At 64.3% G+C, this 21096-nt stretch overlaps 8 protein-coding genes across 8 annotated transcripts; 4 read left to right on the top strand and 4 right to left on the bottom strand.

Moving 5' to 3' along the window:
• Positions 1-179: 179 nt before the first annotated feature.
• LOC134526118 (uncharacterized) lies at positions 180-1478 on the top strand. The gene is given in 4 exon segments (XM_063357622.1): positions 180-380; positions 833-981; positions 1071-1104; positions 1107-1478. Coding segments are annotated over 4 exon segments (756 nt in total).
• Positions 1479-4111: 2633 nt separating this feature from the next.
• LOC134525887 (scale keratin-like) lies at positions 4112-4487 on the bottom strand. Its single transcript, XM_063357196.1, has one exon. The coding sequence runs from the start codon at positions 4475-4477 to the stop codon at positions 4112-4114; it is 366 nt and encodes a 121-aa protein (XP_063213266.1). The 5' UTR covers positions 4478-4487.
• A 902-nt stretch (positions 4488-5389) lies between these two features.
• LOC134526119 (uncharacterized) lies at positions 5390-6688 on the top strand. Its single transcript, XM_063357623.1, is given in 4 exon segments — positions 5390-5590; positions 6043-6191; positions 6281-6314; positions 6317-6688. Coding segments are annotated over 4 exon segments (756 nt in total).
• A 2643-nt stretch (positions 6689-9331) lies between these two features.
• On the bottom strand, positions 9332-9707 carry LOC134525885 (scale keratin-like). The gene has a single exon (XM_063357193.1). The coding sequence runs from the start codon at positions 9695-9697 to the stop codon at positions 9332-9334; it is 366 nt and encodes a 121-aa protein (XP_063213263.1). The 5' UTR covers positions 9698-9707.
• Positions 9708-10609: 902 nt separating this feature from the next.
• LOC134526120 (uncharacterized) lies at positions 10610-11908 on the top strand. Its single transcript, XM_063357624.1, is given in 4 exon segments — positions 10610-10810; positions 11263-11411; positions 11501-11534; positions 11537-11908. Coding segments are annotated over 4 exon segments (756 nt in total).
• A 2633-nt stretch (positions 11909-14541) lies between these two features.
• On the bottom strand, positions 14542-14917 carry LOC134525921 (scale keratin-like). Its single transcript, XM_063357233.1, has one exon. It carries the CDS (start codon positions 14905-14907, stop codon positions 14542-14544), a length of 366 nt encoding a protein of 121 aa, XP_063213303.1. The 5' UTR covers positions 14908-14917.
• A 902-nt stretch (positions 14918-15819) lies between these two features.
• LOC134526121 (uncharacterized) lies at positions 15820-17118 on the top strand. Its single transcript, XM_063357625.1, is given in 4 exon segments — positions 15820-16020; positions 16473-16621; positions 16711-16744; positions 16747-17118. Coding segments are annotated over 4 exon segments (756 nt in total).
• Positions 17119-19762: 2644 nt separating this feature from the next.
• On the bottom strand, positions 19763-20138 carry LOC134525937 (scale keratin-like). The gene has a single exon (XM_063357263.1). The coding sequence runs from the start codon at positions 20126-20128 to the stop codon at positions 19763-19765; it is 366 nt and encodes a 121-aa protein (XP_063213333.1). The 5' UTR covers positions 20129-20138.
• Positions 20139-21096: the final 958 nt, after the last annotated feature.

Consider the following 21096-nt stretch of genomic DNA (forward strand, 5'->3'; position numbering starts at 1 on the left):
AAGAGGGCACGCAGCGTGACAAAGGCTGACTGCAGGCGCCCTGCGTGCCATAGCTCTTCCCCAAGGGCTTGCTCTCGGGGCGGACCCGGGCCTTCTTTGCAGTGCCACAGGGAAGTCCGGGCTCGTGGTGCTGGCCAAGAAGGCAGCCTTGCAAAGGCCTCCCGCATGCCAGCGCCCACATGACGTACACTGTGTGGCTATTATCTGCCGAGGCGCGAGGTTACGAAATGCCAAAGGAAAGGCACTCCTCTCGGACACTGCCTGCTCAGCACGATGCATCACTCGCCAGTCCAACGGAGCCGGTCTCCATGCGCCTGCGGGCCCTGGCCATGGACCTGTGCAAGCCTGGGGGAGAAAGACCCCTCGTGCTCTTCCCGGAGGTACATGGTGCAAGGAGCACGGACACCCACCTGGACCCACAGGGCACAGGCTCCTGCCAGCCCTGCCCCAGCCTTGTAAAGCCCTCTCAAGTGTCCCCGCAAGCCCATTGCTGGGAGATGGTGCCGGTCAGGGGCTGCCCCTGGCGTGCTCTTGACATGGGAGCTCCGTCTGCTGGCGCGACCACAGCAGCCCCCGGCTGGGCTGGCCCCGCTGGCACTCGCGGCTCTCCTGCCAGCAGAGCCTGGCTGCGGGCACAGGGCACAGCTCTCTTTGGAGGGCAGAGCACGAGGCAGGCAGCGAGGAGCTGCAGGAGCAGGGCCCTCTCCTGTTGTGCGCGCCCCCGGCAGGGAGATGCCTGCTCTCATTTAGTCCATGAAGCAGAAAGGGGAGGAAAGCCTGGGAAGCGGCATGTGCTGGTGTGGCGAGGGGATGCTGACTCAGGGAGGGGCAGAAGGACAGCCCCATCTTCCTCAGCAGCAGGGAGTGCCGCCTCTGCAGATTGGCCCAGGTGGTGCTGAGCAATGGCGGGGCCACTATAAAAGCTCTCCCTCTGCCACGCTCTCCCAACCACTGCTCTGGCTGCCTTCTCCTCGAGGAACAGGGTAAGTCCGCGAGCGCTTCTCCTCCTGGACCCCTGCAAGGACCTGGGTTCTTTTGTCTTGGGCGCTCCCCTCTGCTGCTCTCTCACCATCTCTGCCCTCTTGCAGAGCACCATCTCATCCCGCACAAAGATGTCTTGCTACGACCTGTGCCCACCAAAAACCAGCGTCGCCGTCCCTCAGCCCATCGCTGAGAGCTGCAACGAGCTGTGCGCCCGCCAGTGCCCCGACTCCTCGGCCTTCATCCAGCCGCCCCCGGTCGTGGTCACCTTCCCCGGCCCCATCCTCAGCTCCTTCCCCCAGCAAGCCGTGGTGGGCTCCTCCGGAGCACCCGCCTTTGGGGGCTCCCTGGGGCTGGGGGGCCTCTACGGTGCCGGGGCCACCCAGGGCTCGGGAGGCCTCTGCACCTTTGGCAGACCCTACGCTGCTCCTGCCTGCAGCCCTTGCGTCTTGCCCCGCTACACCAAGAAGCTCTGGGACACCTGTGGGCCCTGCTAGACCCAGCCCAGACCCGGGCGCTGCCCCCAGCCCAAACGCCAACGCCACAACCAGCCATGCAGGGCTGAGCTGGAGGGCACGGGGCACTCGCCGTGCCGCACACCCTTGGCCATTCCCTGGCCTCTTCTCCTGCCCTTGCCTCCCAGCTCTCGCTCAGGGAAGGAGCTGGACCCAAAAGGCTCTGCGGGGCTGATGGGCCAAGTCCTCAACATCTGGAATGCTGCACCAAGGAGCCATCTGGAGCGAGAAGCCATGCCCTGCAGAAGGTTCCTCTGCCTGCTGCTACACGTGGCATCCAGCCTCTCTGGGTCGGGTCTTGCCCACCGTCTCTCTGTCGCTCTCTCCTGCCCCTCTGGGCACAATAAAGGTTTCCTGCATGCAAGTCACGTCTCCCTCCCTCCTTGTCGCAAGTTGGGAAGACCGCCGGTGCGGGGGCCAAGCAGCAGTGGGAGGGCAAATGCTGTTCCTGAGCTTCCCAGGCTGGGAGAGGGTGGGCGGTTTGGGGAGAGGGAGGCTGGAGGCAGCAGGCAGGGGAGAGAGAGCCTTTTGGTGGGGCTTGCAGGATGTGGGGAAAGGGCAGAGGGCAGGAGAGGGGCTGGCAGTGCTTCCTTGCCTGGCCTTCTCCGCCCAGGAGTGGCACCAGCTCTGCCGGGTCCCGCTGCTCTGCAGAAGCAAGGCAGCAGCTCTGGGCACCCGCACAGAGGAGGCTGGACGAGAGCCAGCGTTCAAGCCAAGGCTTGGGAAATGGCCGTCAATGCTGGAGAGCAGCGTGTCAGGAAAGGCCCTGGGGGACAGCAAGGTGAGCATGAGTTGGCAAGGTGGCTTGGGGCCAAGGCAGCCAGCGGTGTGTTGGGCTGCATGCGGAGGAGTGTGGCCAGCACGTGAGGGAGGGGATCCTTGCCCTCCTCTCAGCGCTGGCCAGGCCAAATCTGTGGTGCTGTGTGGAGCGCTGGGCTCCCCAGCACAGGAGAGATGTGGGGCTACTGGAGAGAGCGCAGCAAAGGGCCACGCAGGTGATGCAGGGACAGGGAGCAGGTCTCTTGTGGGGAGAGCCTGAGAGAGCTGGGACTGTTCCTCTTGGTGCTGAGGAGGCTCCAGGGGTGGGAGGGGTCTCTTCGAGGTGCACACGTGCCTGAAGGGAAGGCGTGAAGAAGATGGAGGCAGGCTCTTTTCAGAGGTGTCCAGTGCCAGGACAAGAGGCAACGGGCACCAGCTGAAACGCAGGAGGTTCCACCTCCAAATCCCAAACCACTCTTTGCACTGTGAGGGTGAGCGAGCAGCGGCAGCGGCTGACCTGGGAGGTTGCGGGGGTCTCCATCCTTGCACGTTTGCCAAAGTCTTCTGGCGATGGTCCCGGGCAGCTGGCTCTGGGCGACGCTGCTGGAGGCGGCAGCAGGACAAGATGCCCTGCAAAGGCTCCTGCCACAATAATCAGGCTGTGATTTCTGTGATTTTTTTTTGTCTGGGCCAGAGAGCTGACCAGCATGGAGTGTGTTGGTGTGTTGTGGCCGTGAGAAGGTGATGAGGAAGTGGAAGGGGAAAGAGAAGGTGAAGGAGCAAAGGGCAAGGAGAGAGGAAGGAGAATCCGAGGGCAAAGGAATAGAAAGAAGTAGAAGTGGAGGAAGAAGAAGAAGGAACGAAAGGGGAAGAAAAGAGGAAAGGGAATGGGAAGGTGATAGGGAAGAGGAAGGGGTAGCGGGAGCCTCCCCTTTGCTTTTCCTCCCAGGGCCTTTAGCAGACGTCGGGCAACACAAAGAGGTTGGAGCCACGGCAGGAATTGCTCCTGGCAGGCTCCCGGCCCCTGGGGCAGCCGCACTCGGGCGCAGGGAGGCTGGAGGTCTGCAAACGCCCCAGGGCTGTCTGTGGAAGAGAACGGAGGAGCATGGAGCGTTTTCAGTCTGTGCAGGAGTGGAGAAAGGGAAGGAGGAGGTGGAAGGGGAGAAGGAAGGGTGAGAAGAAGCGGGAAGGGAACCAAAGGGAACGGGGTAGTAAAGAGGAAAAGAAATATTGCCCTTTGCTTTTTGTCATAGGGCATTTGGCAGAGTCGTAGAGACACAAAGGGGCTGGAGCCATGGCGGGAATTGCTCCTGGCTCAGGCGCAGGGAGGCTGTAGGTCTGCAAACGCCCTGGAGCTGCATGTCCTGCAGGACGGGAGCAGCCTGTGTTCAGGCAGGGCCCTTGGAGCGTGTGTGGCCAGAGATGGCAGGGCTGGGGGCTGTCCCCAAAGGCAGCTGGGCCTGGCTCTGCTGGGGCTGAGAGACTGCCCTGGCCCGGCTGGCGGGGAGCACGGGCAGGGCGAGCAGGCCCTGCAGCCCACCCTGGGCCTTGAGAGGGAAAACGCAGAGGCAGGGGTTGGAGGCAGGCTTGTTTTATTGAACGGAGAAAGACACGGAAGGCAGAGGCAGGCAGGTTGTCCCCCCAGGCTTCAAGAGAGCTGCTCCTTCAGGCTTCTGGCAGGCGGTGGTCGTTGCAGAGACAAGCAAGTGCCCGGTGGGACGCTGGTGGAGTTGTGCATGTGGGCACGGGCCAGAGCAAGGCAGAGTGGTGTCATGGAGAGCGGGGCAGGAGAGGAGAAAGGAGAGGGGGCGTGAAGCGGAGGTGGCCCAGAGGCTCTGGGGTCTTTGGGGCTGGGTCTAGCAGGGCCCACAGGTGTCCCAGAGCTTCTTGGTGTAGCGGGGCAAGACGCAAGGGCTGCAGGCAGGAGCAGCGTAGGGTCTGCCAAAGGTGCAGAGGCCTCCCGAGCCCTGGGTGGCCCCGGCACCGTAGAGGCCCCCCAGCCCCAGGGAGCCCCCAAAGGCGGGTGCTCCGGAGGAGCCCACCACGGCTTGCTGGGGGAAGGAGCTGAGGATGGGGCCGGGGAAGGTGACCACGACCGGGGGCGGCTGGATGAAGGCCGAGGAGTCGGGGCACTGGCGGGCGCACAGCTCGTTGCAGCTCTCAGCGATGGGCTGAGGGACGGCGACGCTGGTTTTTGGTGGGCACAGGTCGTAGCAAGACATCGTTGCTGTGAGAGAGCTGAGCCTGAAAGACACGGCCGCAAGGAGAGGTGTCGTGAGCGAGGGGGAGATGCCCCAGCCGAGCAGTGCCCTCTTCCCAGAGCTGCCCCGCAGCTGGAGGGGACAGAGCCACCGCCTTGCCCACACCGCCCGCCGCTTGCCCTTTGCCCAGCCAGCCCTACTCAGTGCCCTGCTCTCCGCACCCCTCGCCTTGCCCTCTCTGCGTGCACAGAGGGCACGCAAGGCCTCCCCAAGAGCCTGTGCAGGGCCCGGCTGTGGGTGCCGCAGCCACAGGACTCCTTCCTCCTCCCGCCGCGGCTCAGCGCGCCCTGGCCGTCCAAGGCTGCTGCCAGCGTGGCCGCTGCCGTCAGGGCTCTCCTGGCCAGGGAGGCCCCACGCCGGCCCCTGCCAGAGGAGGCACAGACCCACAGGCACCACTTACCCTTTTCCTGAGCAGAGCGAGGCAGGAGCACTGGATGCCAGCGCTCGGCCAGGCCAGCGCTTTTATGCTGCTCCAGCGAGCGTGGGGAGGAGCTGGCCACGCCGGGGGCACGTGGCCCGTGGCAACCAAGCCCCTGCCTCCTCCCTGCGTGGCACGGGGCTGTTTTGCTGACGCCGTTTCCTCAGCAGCCCCAACCCGCTCTATCAGCCCCTGCAATTACCCCGCTCGCACGCTTGCCAGCTGCCACCTCATGGGCCAAATGAGCCCCGCTGTCTTTTCATTATCTCGCTGCGTAAGAGGGCACGCAGCGTGACAAAGGCTGACTGCAGGCGCCCTGCGTGCCATAGCTCTTCCCCAAGGGCTTGCTCTCGGGGCGGACCCGGGCCTTCTTTGCAGTGCCACAGGGAAGTCCGGGCTCGTGGTGCTGGCCAAGAAGGCAGCCTTGCAAAGGCCTCCCGCATGCCAGCGCCCACATGACGTACACTGTGTGGCTATTATCTGCCGAGGCGCGAGGTTACGAAATGCCAAAGGAAAGGCACTCCTCTCGGACACTGCCTGCTCAGCACGATGCATCACTCGCCAGTCCAACGGAGCCGGTCTCCATGCGCCTGCGGGCCCTGGCCATGGACCTGTGCAAGCCTGGGGGAGAAAGACCCCTCGTGCTCTTCCCGGAGGTACATGGTGCAAGGAGCACGGACACCCACCTGGACCCACAGGGCACAGGCTCCTGCCAGCCCTGCCCCAGCCTTGTAAAGCCCTCTCAAGTGTCCCCGCAAGCCCATTGCTGGGAGATGGTGCCGGTCAGGGGCTGCCCCTGGCGTGCTCTTGACATGGGAGCTCCGTCTGCTGGCGCGACCACAGCAGCCCCCGGCTGGGCTGGCCCCGCTGGCACTCGCGGCTCTCCTGCCAGCAGAGCCTGGCTGCGGGCACAGGGCACAGCTCTCTTTGGAGGGCAGAGCACGAGGCAGGCAGCGAGGAGCTGCAGGAGCAGGGCCCTCTCCTGTTGTGCGCGCCCCCGGCAGGGAGATGCCTGCTCTCATTTAGTCCATGAAGCAGAAAGGGGAGGAAAGCCTGGGAAGCGGCATGTGCTGGTGTGGCGAGGGGATGCTGACTCAGGGAGGGGCAGAAGGACAGCCCCATCTTCCTCAGCAGCAGGGAGTGCCGCCTCTGCAGATTGGCCCAGGTGGTGCTGAGCAATGGCGGGGCCACTATAAAAGCTCTCCCTCTGCCACGCTCTCCCAACCACTGCTCTGGCTGCCTTCTCCTCGAGGAACAGGGTAAGTCCGCGAGCGCTTCTCCTCCTGGACCCCTGCAAGGACCTGGGTTCTTTTGTCTTGGGCGCTCCCCTCTGCTGCTCTCTCACCATCTCTGCCCTCTTGCAGAGCACCATCTCATCCCGCACAAAGATGTCTTGCTACGACCTGTGCCCACCAAAAACCAGCGTCGCCGTCCCTCAGCCCATCGCTGAGAGCTGCAACGAGCTGTGCGCCCGCCAGTGCCCCGACTCCTCGGCCTTCATCCAGCCGCCCCCGGTCGTGGTCACCTTCCCCGGCCCCATCCTCAGCTCCTTCCCCCAGCAAGCCGTGGTGGGCTCCTCCGGAGCACCCGCCTTTGGGGGCTCCCTGGGGCTGGGGGGCCTCTACGGTGCCGGGGCCACCCAGGGCTCGGGAGGCCTCTGCACCTTTGGCAGACCCTACGCTGCTCCTGCCTGCAGCCCTTGCGTCTTGCCCCGCTACACCAAGAAGCTCTGGGACACCTGTGGGCCCTGCTAGACCCAGCCCAGACCCGGGCGCTGCCCCCAGCCCAAACGCCAACGCCACAACCAGCCATGCAGGGCTGAGCTGGAGGGCACGGGGCACTCGCCGTGCCGCACACCCTTGGCCCTTCCCTGGCCTCTTCTCCTGCCCTTGCCTCCCAGCTCTCGCTCAGGGAAGGAGCTGGACCCAAAAGGCTCTGCGGGGCTGATGGGCCAAGTCCTCAACATCTGGAATGCTGCACCAAGGAGCCATCTGGAGCGAGAAGCCATGCCCTGCAGAAGGTTCCTCTGCCTGCTGCTACACGTGGCATCCAGCCTCTCTGGGTCGGGTCTTGCCCACCGTCTCTCTGTCGCTCTCTCCTGCCCCTCTGGGCACAATAAAGGTTTCCTGCATGCAAGTCACGTCTCCCTCCCTCCTTGTCGCAAGTTGGGAAGACCGCCGGTGCGGGGGCCAAGCAGCAGTGGGAGGGCAAATGCTGTTCCTGAGCTTCCCAGGCTGGGAGAGGGTGGGCGGTTTGGGGAGAGGGAGGCTGGAGGCAGCAGGCAGGGGAGAGAGAGCCTTTTGGTGGGGCTTGCAGGATGTGGGGAAAGGGCAGAGGGCAGGAGAGGGGCTGGCAGTGCTTCCTTGCCTGGCCTTCTCCGCCCAGGAGTGGCACCAGCTCTGCCGGGTCCCGCTGCTCTGCAGAAGCAAGGCAGCAGCTCTGGGCACCCGCACAGAGGAGGCTGGACGAGAGCCAGCGTTCAAGCCAAGGCTTGGGAAATGGCCGTCAATGCTGGAGAGCAGCGTGTCAGGAAAGGCCCTGGGGGACAGCAAGGTGAGCATGAGTTGGCAAGGTGGCTTGGGGCCAAGGCAGCCAGCGGTGTGTTGGGCTGCATGCGGAGGAGTGTGGCCAGCACGTGAGGGAGGGGATCCTTGCCCTCCTCTCAGCGCTGGCCAGGCCAAATCTGTGGTGCTGTGTGGAGCGCTGGGCTCCCCAGCACAGGAGAGATGTGGGGCTACTGGAGAGAGCGCAGCAAAGGGCCACGCAGGTGATGCAGGGACAGGGAGCAGGTCTCTTGTGGGGAGAGCCTGAGAGAGCTGGGACTGTTCCTCTTGGTGCTGAGGAGGCTCCAGGGGTGGGAGGGGTCTCTTCGAGGTGCACACGTGCCTGAAGGGAAGGCGTGAAGAAGATGGAGGCAGGCTCTTTTCAGAGGTGTCCAGTGCCAGGACAAGAGGCAACGGGCACCAGCTGAAACGCAGGAGGTTCCACCTCCAAATCCCAAACCACTCTTTGCACTGTGAGGGTGAGCGAGCAGCGGCAGCGGCTGACCTGGGAGGTTGCGGGGGTCTCCATCCTTGCACGTTTGCCAAAGTCTTCTGGCGATGGTCCCGGGCAGCTGGCTCTGGGCGACGCTGCTGGAGGCGGCAGCAGGACAAGATGCCCTGCAAAGGCTCCTGCCACAATAATCAGGCTGTGATTTCTGTGATTTTTTTTTGTCTGGGCCAGAGAGCTGACCAGCATGGAGTGTGTTGGTGTGTTGTGGCCGTGAGAAGGTGATGAGGAAGTGGAAGGGGAAAGAGAAGGTGAAGGAGCAAAGGGCAAGGAGAGAGGAAGGAGAATCCGAGGGCAAAGGAATAGAAAGAAGTAGAAGCGGAGGAAGAAGAAGAAGGAACGAAAGGGGAAGAAAAGAGGAAAGGGAATGGGAAGGTGATAGGGAAGAGGAAGGGGTAGCGGGAGCCTCCCCTTTGCTTTTCCTCCCAGGGCCTTTAGCAGACGTCGGGCAACACAAAGAGGTTGGAGCCACGGCAGGAATTGCTCCTGGCAGGCTCCCGGCCCCTGGGGCAGCCGCACTCGGGCGCAGGGAGGCTGGAGGTCTGCAAACGCCCCAGGGCTGTCTGTGGAAGAGAACGGAGGAGCATGGAGCGTTTTCAGTCTGTGCAGGAGTGGAGAAAGGGAAGGAGGAGGTGGAAGGGGAGAAGGAAGGGTGAGAAGAAGCGGGAAGGGAACCAAAGGGAACCAAAGGGAACGGGGTAGTAAAGAGGAAAAGAAATATTGCCCTTTGCTTTTTGTCATAGGGCATTTGGCAGAGTCGTAGAGACACAAAGGGGCTGGAGCCATGGCGGGAATTGCTCCTGGCTCAGGCGCAGGGAGGCTGTAGGTCTGCAAACACCCTGGAGCTGCATGTCCTGCAGGACGGGAGCAGCCTGTGTTCAGGCAGGGCCCTTGGAGCGTGTGTGGCCACAGATGGCAGGGCTGGGGGCTGTCCCCAAAGGCAGCTGGGCCTGGCTCTGCTGGGGCTGAGAGACTGCCCTGGCCCGGCTGGCGGGGAGCACGGGCAGGGCGAGCAGGCCCTGCAGCCCACCCTGGGCCTTGAGAGGGAAAACGCAGAGGCAGGGGTTGGAGGCAGGCTTGTTTTATTGAACGGAGAAAGACACGGAAGGCAGAGGCAGGCAGGTTGTCCCCCCAGGCTTCAAGAGAGCTGCTCCTTCAGGCTTCTGGCAGGCGGTGGTCGTTGCAGAGACAAGCAAGTGCCCGGTGGGACGCTGGTGGAGTTGTGCATGTGGGCACGGGCCAGAGCAAGGCAGAGTGGTGTCATGGAGAGCGGGGCAGGAGAGGAGAAAGGAGAGGGGGCGTGAAGCGGAGGTGGCCCAGAGGCTCTGGGGTCTTTGGGGCTGGGTCTAGCAGGGCCCACAGGTGTCCCAGAGCTTCTTGGTGTAGCGGGGCAAGACGCAAGGGCTGCAGGCAGGAGCAGCGTAGGGTCTGCCAAAGGTGCAGAGGCCTCCCGAGCCCTGGGTGGCCCCGGCACCGTAGAGGCCCCCCAGCCCCAGGGAGCCCCCAAAGGCGGGTGCTCCGGAGGAGCCCACCACGGCTTGCTGGGGGAAGGAGCTGAGGATGGGGCCGGGGAAGGTGACCACGACCGGGGGCGGCTGGATGAAGGCCGAGGAGTCGGGGCACTGGCGGGCGCACAGCTCGTTGCAGCTCTCAGCGATGGGCTGAGGGACGGCGACGCTGGTTTTTGGTGGGCACAGGTCGTAGCAAGACATCGTTGCTGTGAGAGAGCTGAGCCTGAAAGACACGGCCGCAAGGAGAGGTGTCGTGAGCGAGGGGGAGATGCCCCAGCCGAGCAGTGCCCTCTTCCCAGAGCTGCCCCGCAGCTGGAGGGGACAGAGCCACCGCCTTGCCCACACCGCCCGCCGCTTGCCCTTTGCCCAGCCAGCCCTACTCAGTGCCCTGCTCTCCGCACCCCTCGCCTTGCCCTCTCTGCGTGCACAGAGGGCACGCAAGGCCTCCCCAAGAGCCTGTGCAGGGCCCGGCTGTGGGTGCCGCAGCCACGGGGCTCCTTCCTCCTCCCGCCGCGGCTCAGCGCGCCCTGGCCGTCCAAGGCTGCTGCCAGCGTGGCCGCTGCCGTCAGGGCTCTCCTGGCCAGGGAGGCCCCACGCTGGCCCCTGCCAGAGGAGGCACAGACCCACAGGCACCACTTACCCTTTTCCTGAGCAGAGCGAGGCAGGAGCACTGGATGCCAGCGCTCGGCCAGGCCAGCGCTTTTATGCTGCTCCAGCGAGCGTGGGGAGGAGCTGGCCATGCCGGGGGCACGTGGCCCGTGGCAACCAAGCCCCTGCCTCCTCCCTGCGTGGCACGGGGCTGTTTTGCTGACGCCGTTTCCTCAGCAGCCCCAACCCGCTCTATCAGCCCCTGCAATTACCCCGCTCGCACGCTTGCCAGCTGCCACCTCATGGGCCAAATGAGCCCCGCTGTCTTTTCATTATCTCGCTGCGTAAGAGGGCACGCAGCGTGACAAAGGCTGACTGCAGGCGCCCTGCGTGCCATAGCTCTTCCCCAAGGGCTTGCTCTCGGGGCAGACCCGGGCCTTCTTTGCAGTGCCACAGGGAAGTCCGGGCTCGTGGTGCTGGCCAAGAAGGCAGCCTTGCAAAGGCCTCCCGCATGCCAGCGCCCACATGACGTACACTGTGTGGCTATTATCTGCCGAGGCGCGAGGTTACGAAATGCCAAAGGAAAGGCACTCCTCTCGGACACTGCCTGCTCAGCACGATGCATCACTCGCCAGTCCAACGGAGCCGGCCTCCATGCGCCTGCGGGCCCTGGCCATGGACCTGTGCAAGCCTGGGGGAGAAAGACCCCTCGTGCTCTTCCCGGAGGTACATGGTGCAAGGAGCACGGACACCCACCTGGACCCACAGGGCACAGGCTCCTGCCAGCCCTGCCCCAGCCTTGTAAAGCCCTCTCAAGTGTCCCCGCAAGCCCATTGCTGGGAGATGGTGCCGGTCAGGGGCTGCCCCTGGCGTGCTCTTGACATGGGAGCTCCGTCTGCTGGCGCGACCACAGCAGCCCCCGGCTGGGCTGGCCCCGCTGGCACTCGCGGCTCTCCTGCCAGCAGAGCCTGGCTGCGGGCACAGGGCACAGCTCTCTTTGGAGGGCAGAGCACGAGGCAGGCAGCGAGGAGCTGCAGGAGCAGGGCCCTCTCCTGCTGTGCGCACCCCCGGCAGGGAGATGCCTGCTCTCATTTAGTCCATGAAGCAGAAAGGGGAGGAAAGCCTGGGAAGCGGCATGTGCTGGTGTGGCGAGGGGATGCTGACTCAGGGAGGGGCAGAAGGACAGCCCCATCTTCCTCAGCAGCAGGGAGTGCCGCCTCTGCAGATTGGCCCAGGTGGTGCTGAGCAATGGCGGGGCCACTATAAAAGCTCTCCCTCTGCCACGCTCTCCCAACCACTGCTCTGGCTGCCTTCTCCTCGAGGAACAGGGTAAGTCCGCGAGCGCTTCTCCTCCTGGACCCCTGCAAGGACCTGGGTTCTTTTGTCTTGGGCGCTCCCCTCTGCTGCTCTCTCACCATCTCTGCCCTCTTGCAGAGCACCATCTCATCCCGCACAAAGATGTCTTGCTACGACCTGTGCCCACCAAAAACCAGCGTCGCCGTCCCTCAGCCCATCGCTGAGAGCTGCAACGAGCTGTGCGCCCGCCAGTGCCCCGACTCCTCGGCCTTCATCCAGCCGCCCCCGGTCGTGGTCACCTTCCCCGGCCCCATCCTCAGCTCCTTCCCCCAGCAAGCCGTGGTGGGCTCCTCCGGAGCACCCGCCTTTGGGGGCTCCCTGGGGCTGGGGGGCCTCTACGGTGCCGGGGCCACCCAGGGCTCGGGAGGCCTCTGCACCTTTGGCAGACCCTACGCTGCTCCTGCCTGCAGCCCTTGCGTCTTGCCCCGCTACACCAAGAAGCTCTGGGACACCTGTGGGCCCTGCTAGACCCAGCCCAGACCCGGGCGCTGCCCCCAGCCCAAACGCCAACGCCACAACCAGCCATGCAGGGCTGAGCTGGAGGGCACGGGGCACTCGCCGTGCCGCACACCCTTGGCCCTTCCCTGGCCTCTTCTCCTGCCCTTGCCTCCCAGCTCTCGCTCAGGGAAGGAGCTGGACCCAAAAGGCTCTGCGGGGCTGATGGGCCAAGTCCTCAACATCTGGAATGCTGCACCAAGGAGCCATCTGGAGCGAGAAGCCATGCCCTGCAGAAGGTTCCTCTGCCTGCTGCTACACGTGGCATCCAGCCTCTCTGGGTCGGGTCTTGCCCACCGTCTCTCTGTCGCTCTCTCCTGCCCCTCTGGGCACAATAAAGGTTTCCTGCATGCAAGTCACGTCTCCCTCCCTCCTTGTCGCAAGTTGGGAAGACCGCCGGTGCGGGGGCCAAGCAGCAGTGGGAGGGCAAATGCTGTTCCTGAGCTTCCCAGGCTGGGAGAGGGTGGGCGGTTTGGGGAGAGGGAGGCTGGAGGCAGCAGGCAGGGGAGAGAGAGCCTTTTGGTGGGGCTTGCAGGATGTGGGGAAAGGGCAGAGGGCAGGAGAGGGGCTGGCAGTGCTTCCTTGCCTGGCCTTCTCCGCCCAGGAGTGGCACCAGCTCTGCCGGGTCCCGCTGCTCTGCAGAAGCAAGGCAGCAGCTCTGGGCACCCGCACAGAGGAGGCTGGACGAGAGCCAGCGTTCAAGCCAAGGCTTGGGAAATGGCCGTCAATGCTGGAGAGCAGCGTGTCAGGAAAGGCCCTGGGGGACAGCAAGGTGAGCATGAGTTGGCAAGGTGGCTTGGGGCCAAGGCAGCCAGCGGTGTGTTGGGCTGCATGCGGAGGAGTGTGGCCAGCACGTGAGGGAGGGGATCCTTGCCCTCCTCTCAGCGCTGGCCAGGCCAAATCTGTGGTGCTGTGTGGAGTGCTGGGCTCCCCAGCACAGGAGAGATGTGGGGCTACTGGAGAGAGCGCAGCAAAGGGCCACGCAGGTGATGCAGGGACAGGGAGCAGGTCTCTTGTGGGGAGAGCCTGAGAGAGCTGGGACTGTTCCTCTTGGTGCTGAGGAGGCTCCAGGGGTGGGAGGGGTCTCTTCGAGGTGCACACGTGCCTGAAGGGAAGGCGTGAAGAAGATGGAGGCAGGCTCTTTTCAGAGGTGTCCAGTGCCAGGACAAGAGGCAACGGGCACCAGCTGAAACGCAGGAGGTTCCACCTCCAAATCCCAAACCACTCTTTGCACTGTGAGGGTGAGCGAGCAGCGGCAGCGGCTGACCTGGGAGGTTGCGGGGGTCTCCATCCTTGCACGTTTGCCAAAGTCTTCTGGCGATGGTCCCGGGCAGCTGGCTCTGGGCGACGCTGCTGGAGGCGGCAGCAGGACAAGATGCCCTGCAAAGGCTCCTGCCACAATAATCAGGCTGTGATTTCTGTGATTTTTTTTTGTCTGGGCCAGAGAGCTGACCAGCATGGAGTGTGTTGGTGTGTTGTGGCCGTGAGAAGGTGATGAGGAAGTGGAAGGGGAAAGAGAAGGTGAAGGAGCAAAGGGCAAGGAGAGAGGAAGGAGAATCCGAGGGCAAAGGAATAGAAAGAAGTAGAAGCGGAGGAAGAAGAAGAAGGAACGAAAGGGGAAGAAAAGAGGAAAGGGAATGGGAAGGTGATAGGGAAGAGGAAGGGGTAGCGGGAGCCTCCCCTTTGCTTTTCCTCCCAGGGCCTTTAGCAGACGTCGGGCAACACAAAGAGGTTGGAGCCACGGCAGGAATTGCTCCTGGCAGGCTCCCGGCCCCTGGGGCAGCCGCACTCGGGCGCAGGGAGGCTGGAGGTCTGCAAACGCCCCAGGGCTGTCTGTGGAAGAGAACGGAGGAGCATGGAGCGTTTTCAGTCTGTGCAGGAGTGGAGAAAGGGAAGGAGGAGGTGGAAGGGGAGAAGGAAGGGTGAGAAGAAGCGGGAAGGGAACCAAAGGGAACGGGGTAGTAAAGAGGAAAAGAAATATTGCCCTTTGCTTTTTGTCATAGGGCATTTGGCAGAGTCGTAGAGACACAAAGGGGCTGGAGCCATGGCGGGAATTGCTCCTGGCTCAGGCGCAGGGAGGCTGTAGGTCTGCAAACGCCCTGGAGCTGCATGTCCTGCAGGACGGGAGCAGCCTGTGTTCAGGCAGGGCCCTTGGAGCGTGTGTGGCCAGAGATGGCAGGGCTGGGGGCTGTCCCCAAAGGCAGCTGGGCCTGGCTCTGCTGGGGCTGAGAGACTGCCCTGGCCCGGCTGGCGGGGAGCACGGGCAGGGCGAGCACGCCCTGCAGCCCACCCTGGGCCTTGAGAGGGAAAACGCAGAGGCAGGGGTTGGAGGCAGGCTTGTTTTATTGAACGGAGAAAGACACGGAAGGCAGAGGCAGGCAGGTTGTCCCCCCAGGCTTCAAGAGAGCTGCTCCTTCAGGCTTCTGGCAGGCGGTGGTCGTTGCAGAGACAAGCAAGTGCCCGGTGGGACGCTGGTGGAGTTGTGCATGTGGGCACGGGCCAGAGCAAGGCAGAGTGGTGTCATGGAGAGCGGGGCAGGAGAGGAGAAAGGAGAGGGGGCGTGAAGCGGAGGTGGCCCAGAGGCTCTGGGGTCTTTGGGGCTGGGTCTAGCAGGGCCCACAGGTGTCCCAGAGCTTCTTGGTGTAGCGGGGCAAGACGCAAGGGCTGCAGGCAGGAGCAGCGTAGGGTCTGCCAAAGGTGCAGAGGCCTCCCGAGCCCTGGGTGGCCCCGGCACCGTAGAGGCCCCCCAGCCCCAGGGAGCCCCCAAAGGCGGGTGCTCCGGAGGAGCCCACCACGGCTTGCTGGGGGAAGGAGCTGAGGATGGGGCCGGGGAAGGTGACCACGACCGGGGGCGGCTGGATGAAGGCCGAGGAGTCGGGGCACTGGCGGGCGCACAGCTCGTTGCAGCTCTCAGCGATGGGCTGAGGGACGGCGACGCTGGTTTTTGGTGGGCACAGGTCGTAGCAAGACATCGTTGCTGTGAGAGAGCTGAGCCTGAAAGACACGGCCGCAAGGAGAGGTGTCGTGAGCGAGGGGGAGATGCCCCAGCCGAGCAGTGCCCTCTTCCCAGAGCTGCCCCGCAGCTGGAGGGGACAGAGCCACCGCCTTGCCCACACCGCCCGCCGCTTGCCCTTTGCCCAGCCAGCCCTACTCAGTGCCCTGCTCTCCGCACCCCTCGCCTTGCCCTCTCTGCGTGCACAGAGGGCACGCAAGGCCTCCCCAAGAGCCTGTGCAGGGCCCGGCTGTGGGTGCCGCAGCCACAGGACTCCTTCCTCCTCCCGCCGCGGCTCAGCGCGCCCTGGCCGTCCAAGGCTGCTGCCAGCGTGGCCGCTGCCGTCAGGGCTCTCCTGGCCAGGGAGGCCCCACGCCGGCCCCTGCCAGAGGAGGCACAGACCCACAGGCACCACTTACCCTTTTCCTGAGCAGAGCGAGGCAGGAGCACTGGATGCCAGCGCTCGGCCAGGCCAGCGCTTTTATGCTGCTCCAGCGAGCGTGGGGAGGAGCTGGCCACGCCGGGGGCACGTGGCCCGTGGCAACCAAGCCCCTGCCTCCTCCCTGCGTGGCACGGGGCTGTTTTGCTGACGCCGTTTCCTCAGCAGCCCCAACCCGCTCTATCAGCCCCTGCAATTACCCCGCTCGCACGCTTGCCAGCTGCCACCTCATGGGCCAAATGAGCCCCGCTGTCTTTTCATTATCTCGCTGCGTAAGAGGGCACGCAGCGTGACAAAGGCTGACTGCAGGCGCCCTGCGTGCCATAGCTCTTCCCCAAGGGCTTGCTCTCGGGGCAGACCCGGGCCTTCTTTGCAGTGCCACAGGGAAGTCCGGGCTCGTGGTGCTGGCCAAGAAGGCAGCCTTGCAAAGGCCTCCCGCATGCCAGCGCCCACATGACGTACACTGTGTGGCTATTATCTGCCGAGGCGCGAGGTTACGAAATGCCAAAGGAAAGGCACTCCTCTCGGACACTGCCTGCTCAGCACGATGCATCACTCGCCAGTCCAACGGAGCCGGCCTCCATGCGCCTGCGGGCCCTGGCCATGGACCTGTGCAAGCCTGGGGGAGAAAGACCCCTCGTGCTCTTCCCGGAGGTACATGGTGCAAGGAGCACGGACACCCACCTGGACCCACAGGGCACAGGCTCCTGCCAGCCCTGCCCCAGCCTTGTAAAGCCCTCTCAAGTGTCCCCGCAAGCCCATTGCTGGGAGATGGTGCCGGTCAGGGGCTGCCCCTGGCGTGCTCTTGACATGGGAGCTCCGTCTGCTGGCGCGACCACAGCAGTCCCCGGCTGGGCTGGCCCCGCTGGCACTCACGGCTCTCCTGCCAGCAGAGCCTGGCTGCGGGCACAGGGCACAGCTCTCTTTGGAGGGCAGAGCACGAGGCAGGCAGCGAGGAGCTGCAGGAGCAGGGCCCTCTCCTGTTGTGCGCGCCCCCGGCAGGGAGATGCCTGCTCTCATTTAGTCCATGAAGCAGAAAGGGGAGGAAAGCCTGGGAAGCGGCATGTGCTGGTGTGGCGAGGGGATGCTGACTCAGGGAGGGGCAGAAGGACAGCCCCATCTTCCTCAGCAGCAGGGAGTGCCGCCTCTGCAGATTGGCCCAGGTGGTGCTGAGCAATGGCGGGGCCACTATAAAAGCTCTCCCTCTGCCACGCTCTCCCAACCACTGCTCTGGCTGCCTTCTCCTCGAGGAACAGGGTAAGTCCGCGAGCGCTTCTCCTCCTGGACCCCTGCAAGGACCTGGGTTCTTTTGTCTTGGGCGCTCCCCTCTGCTGCTCTCTCACCATCTCTGCCCTCTTGCAGAGCACCATCTCATCCCGCACAAAGATGTCTTGCTACGACCTGTGCCCACCAAAAACCAGCGTCGCCGTCCCTCAGCCCATCGCTGAGAGCTGCAACGAGCTGTGCGCCCGCCAGTGCCCCGACTCCTCGGCCTTCATCCAGCCGCCCCCGGTCGTGGTCACCTTCCCCGGCCCCATCCTCAGCTCCTTCCCCCAGCAAGCCGTGGTGGGCTCCTCCGGAGCACCCGCCTTTGGGGGCTCCCTGGGGCTGGGGGGCCTCTACGGTGCCGGGGCCACCCAGGGCTCGGGAGGCCTCTGCACCTTTGGCAGACCCTACGCTGCTCCTGCCTGCAGCCCTTGCGTCTTGCCCCGCTACACCAAGAAGCTCTGGGACACCTGTGGGCCCTGCTAGACCCAGCCCAGACCCGGGCGCTGCCCCCAGCCCAAACGCCAACGCCACAACCAGCCATGCAGGGCTGAGCTGGAGGGCACGGGGCACTCGCCGTGCCGCACACCCTTGGCCCTTCCCTGGCCTCTTCTCCTGCCCTTGCCTCCCAGCTCTCGCTCAGGGAAGGAGCTGGACCCAAAAGGCTCTGCGGGGCTGATGGGCCAAGTCCTCAACATCTGGAATGCTGCACCAAGGAGCCATCTGGAGCGAGAAGCCATGCCCTGCAGAAGGTTCCTCTGCCTGCTGCTACACGTGGCATCCAGCCTCTCTGGGTCGGGTCTTGCCCACCGTCTCTCTGTCGCTCTCTCCTGCCCCTCTGGGCACAATAAAGGTTTCCTGCATGCAAGTCACGTCTCCCTCCCTCCTTGTCGCAAGTTGGGAAGACCGCCGGTGCGGGGGCCAAGCAGCAGTGGGAGGGCAAATGCTGTTCCTGAGCTTCCCAGGCTGGGAGAGGGTGGGCGGTTTGGGGAGAGGGAGGCTGGAGGCAGCAGGCAGGGGAGAGAGAGCCTTTTGGTGGGGCTTGCAGGATGTGGGGAAAGGGCAGAGGGCAGGAGAGGGGCTGGCAGTGCTTCCTTGCCTGGCCTTCTCCGCCCAGGAGTGGCACCAGCTCTGCCGGGTCCCGCTGCTCTGCAGAAGCAAGGCAGCAGCTCTGGGCACCCGCACAGAGGAGGCTGGACGAGAGCCAGCGTTCAAGCCAAGGCTTGGGAAATGGCCGTCAATGCTGGAGAGCAGCGTGTCAGGAAAGGCCCTGGGGGACAGCAAGGTGAGCATGAGTTGGCAAGGTGGCTTGGGGCCAAGGCAGCCAGCGGTGTGTTGGGCTGCATGCGGAGGAGTGTGGCCAGCACGTGAGGGAGGGGATCCTTGCCCTCCTCTCAGCGCTGGCCAGGCCAAATCTGTGGTGCTGTGTGGAGCGCTGGGCTCCCCAGCACAGGAGAGATGTGGGGCTACTGGAGAGAGCGCAGCAAAGGGCCACGCAGGTGATGCAGGGACAGGGAGCAGGTCTCTTGTGGGGAGAGCCTGAGAGAGCTGGGACTGTTCCTCTTGGTGCTGAGGAGGCTCCAGGGGTGGGAGGGGTCTCTTCGAGGTGCACACGTGCCTGAAGGGAAGGCGTGAAGAAGATGGAGGCAGGCTCTTTTCAGAGGTGTCCAGTGCCAGGACAAGAGGCAACGGGCACCAGCTGAAACGCAGGAGGTTCCACCTCCAAATCCCAAACCACTCTTTGCACTGTGAGGGTGAGCGAGCAGCGGCAGCGGCTGACCTGGGAGGTTGCGGGGGTCTCCATCCTTGCACGTTTGCCAAAGTCTTCTGGCGATGGTCCCGGGCAGCTGGCTCTGGGCGACGCTGCTGGAGGCGGCAGCAGGACAAGATGCCCTGCAAAGGCTCCTGCCACAATAATCAGGCTGTGATTTCTGTGATTTTTTTTTTGTCTGGGCCAGAGAGCTGACCAGCATGGAGTGTGTTGGTGTGTTGTGGCCGTGAGAAGGTGATGAGGAAGTGGAAGGGGAAAGAGAAGGTGAAGGAGCAAAGGGCAAGGAGAGAGGAAGGAGAATCCGAGGGCAAAGGAATAGAAAGAAGTAGAAGCGGAGGAAGAAGAAGAAGGAACGAAAGGGGAAGAAAAGAGGAAAGGGAATGGGAAGGTGATAGGGAAGAGGAAGGGGTAGCGGGAGCCTCCCCTTTGCTTTTCCTCCCAGGGCCTTTAGCAGACGTCGGGCAACACAAAGAGGTTGGAGCCACGGCAGGAATTGCTCCTGGCAGGCTCCCGGCCCCTGGGGCAGCCTCACTCAGGCGCAGGGAGGCTGGAGGTCTGCAAACGCCCCAGGGCTGTCTGTGGAAGAGAACGGAGGAGCATGGAGCGTTTTCAGTCTGTGCAGGAGTGGAGAAAGGGAAGGAGGAGGTGGAAGGGGAGAAGGAAGGGTGAGAAGAAGCGGGAAGGGAACCAAAGGGAACCAAAGGGAACGGGGTAGTAAAGAGGAAAAGAAATATTGCCCTTTGCTTTTTGTCATAGGGCATTTGGCAGAGTCGTAGAGACACAAAGGGGCTGGAGCCATGGCGGGAATTGCTCCTGGCTCAGGCGCAGGGAGGCTGTAGGTCTGCAAACGCCCTGGAGCTGCATGTCCTGCAGGACGGGAGCAGCCTGTGTTCAGGCAGGGCCCTTGGAGCGTGTGTGGCCAGAGATGGCAGGGCTGGGGGCTGTCCCCAAAGGCAGCTGGGCCTGGCTCTGCTGGGGCTGAGAGACTGCCCTGGCCCGGCTGGCGGCGAGCACGGGCAGGGCGAGCACGCCCTGCAGCCCACCCTGGGCCTTGAGAGGGAAAACGCAAAGGCAGGGGTTGGAGGCAGGCTTGTTTTATTGAACGGAGAAAGACACGGAAGGCAGAGGCAGGCAGGTTGTCCCCCCAGGCTTCAAGAGAGCTGCTCCTTCAGGCTTCTGGCAGGCGGTGGTCGTTGCAGAGACAAGCAAGTGCCCGGTGGGACGCTGGTGGAGTTGTGCATGTGGGCACGGGCCAGAGCAAGGCAGAGTGGTGTCATGGAGAGCGGGGCAGGAGAGGAGAAAGGAGAGGGGGCGTGAAGCGGAGGTGGCCCAGAGGCTCTGGGGTCTTTGGGGCTGGGTCTAGCAGGGCCCACAGGTGTCCCAGAGCTTCTTGGTGTAGCGGGGCAAGACGCAAGGGCTGCAGGCAGGAGCAGCGTAGGGTCTGCCAAAGGTGCAGAGGCCTCCCGAGCCCTGGGTGGCCCCGGCACCGTAGAGGCCCCCCAGCCCCAGGGAGCCCCCAAAGGCGGGTGCTCCGGAGGAGCCCACCACGGCTTGCTGGGGGAAGGAGCTGAGGATGGGGCCGGGGAAGGTGACCACGACCGGGGGCGGCTGGATGAAGGCCGAGGAGTCGGGGCACTGGCGGGCGCACAGCTCGTTGCAGCTCTCAGCGATGGGCTGAGGGACGGCGACGCTGGTTTTTGGTGGGCACAGGTCGTAGCAAGACATCGTTGCTGTGAGAGAGCTGAGCCTGAAAGACACGGCCGCAAGGAGAGGTGTCGTGAGCGAGGGGGAGATGCCCCAGCCGAGCAGTGCCCTCTTCCCAGAGCTGCCCCGCAGCTGGAGGGGACAGAGCCACCGCCTTGCCCACACCGCCCGCCGCTTGCCCTTTGCCCAGCCAGCCCTACTCAGTGCCCTGCTCTCCGCACCCCTCGCCTTGCCCTCTCTGCGTGCACAGAGGGCACGCAAGGCCTCCCCAAGAGCCTGTGCAGGGCCCGGCTGTGGGTGCCGCAGCCACGGGGCTCCTTCCTCCTCCCGCCGCGGCTCAGCGCGCCCTGGCCGTCCAAGGCTGCTGCCAGCGTGGCCGCTGCCGTCAGGGCTCTCCTGGCCAGGGAGGCCCCACGCCGGCCCCTGCCAGAGGAGGCACAGACCCACAGGCACCACTTACCCTTTTCCTGAGCAGAGCGAGGCAGGAGCACTGGATGCCAGCGCTCGGCCAGGCCAGCGCTTTTATGCTGCTCCAGCGAGCGTGGGGAGGAGCTGGCCACACCGGGGGCACGTGGCCCGTGGCAACCAAGCCCCTGCCTCCTCCCTGCGTGGCACGGGGCTGTTTTGCTGACGCCGTTTCCTCAGCAGCCCCAACCCGCTCTATCAGCCCCTGCAATTACCCCGCTCGCACGCTTGCCAGCTGCCACCTCATGGGCCAAATGAGCCCCGCTGTCTTTTCATTATCTCGCTGCGTAAGAGGGCACGCAGCGTGACAAAGGCTGACTGCAGGCGCCCTGCGTGCCATAGCTCTTCCCCAAGGGCTTGCTCTCGGGGCGGACCCGGGCCTTCTTTGCAGTGCCACAGGGAAGTCCGGGCTCGTGGTGCTGGCCAAGAAGGCAGCCTTGCAAAGGCCTCCCGCATGCCAGCGCCCACATGACGTACACTGTGTGGCTATTATCTGCCGAGGCGCGAGGTTACGAAATGCCAAA

The sequence above is a fragment of the Chroicocephalus ridibundus genome, chromosome 21, assembly GCF_963924245.1.
Source record: "Chroicocephalus ridibundus chromosome 21, bChrRid1.1, whole genome shotgun sequence".
NCBI lineage: Eukaryota > Metazoa > Chordata > Aves > Charadriiformes > Laridae > Chroicocephalus > Chroicocephalus ridibundus.

Excerpts from the sequence above, each read along its gene's own strand:
- LOC134525887 (XM_063357196.1), bottom strand. The coding sequence starts at position 4,477 with ATGTCTTGCTACGACCTGTGCCCACCAAAAACCAGCGTCGCCGTCCCT.
- LOC134525885 (XM_063357193.1), bottom strand. The coding sequence starts at position 9,697 with ATGTCTTGCTACGACCTGTGCCCACCAAAAACCAGCGTCGCCGTCCCT.
- LOC134525921 (XM_063357233.1), bottom strand. The coding sequence starts at position 14,907 with ATGTCTTGCTACGACCTGTGCCCACCAAAAACCAGCGTCGCCGTCCCT.
- LOC134525937 (XM_063357263.1), bottom strand. The coding sequence starts at position 20,128 with ATGTCTTGCTACGACCTGTGCCCACCAAAAACCAGCGTCGCCGTCCCT.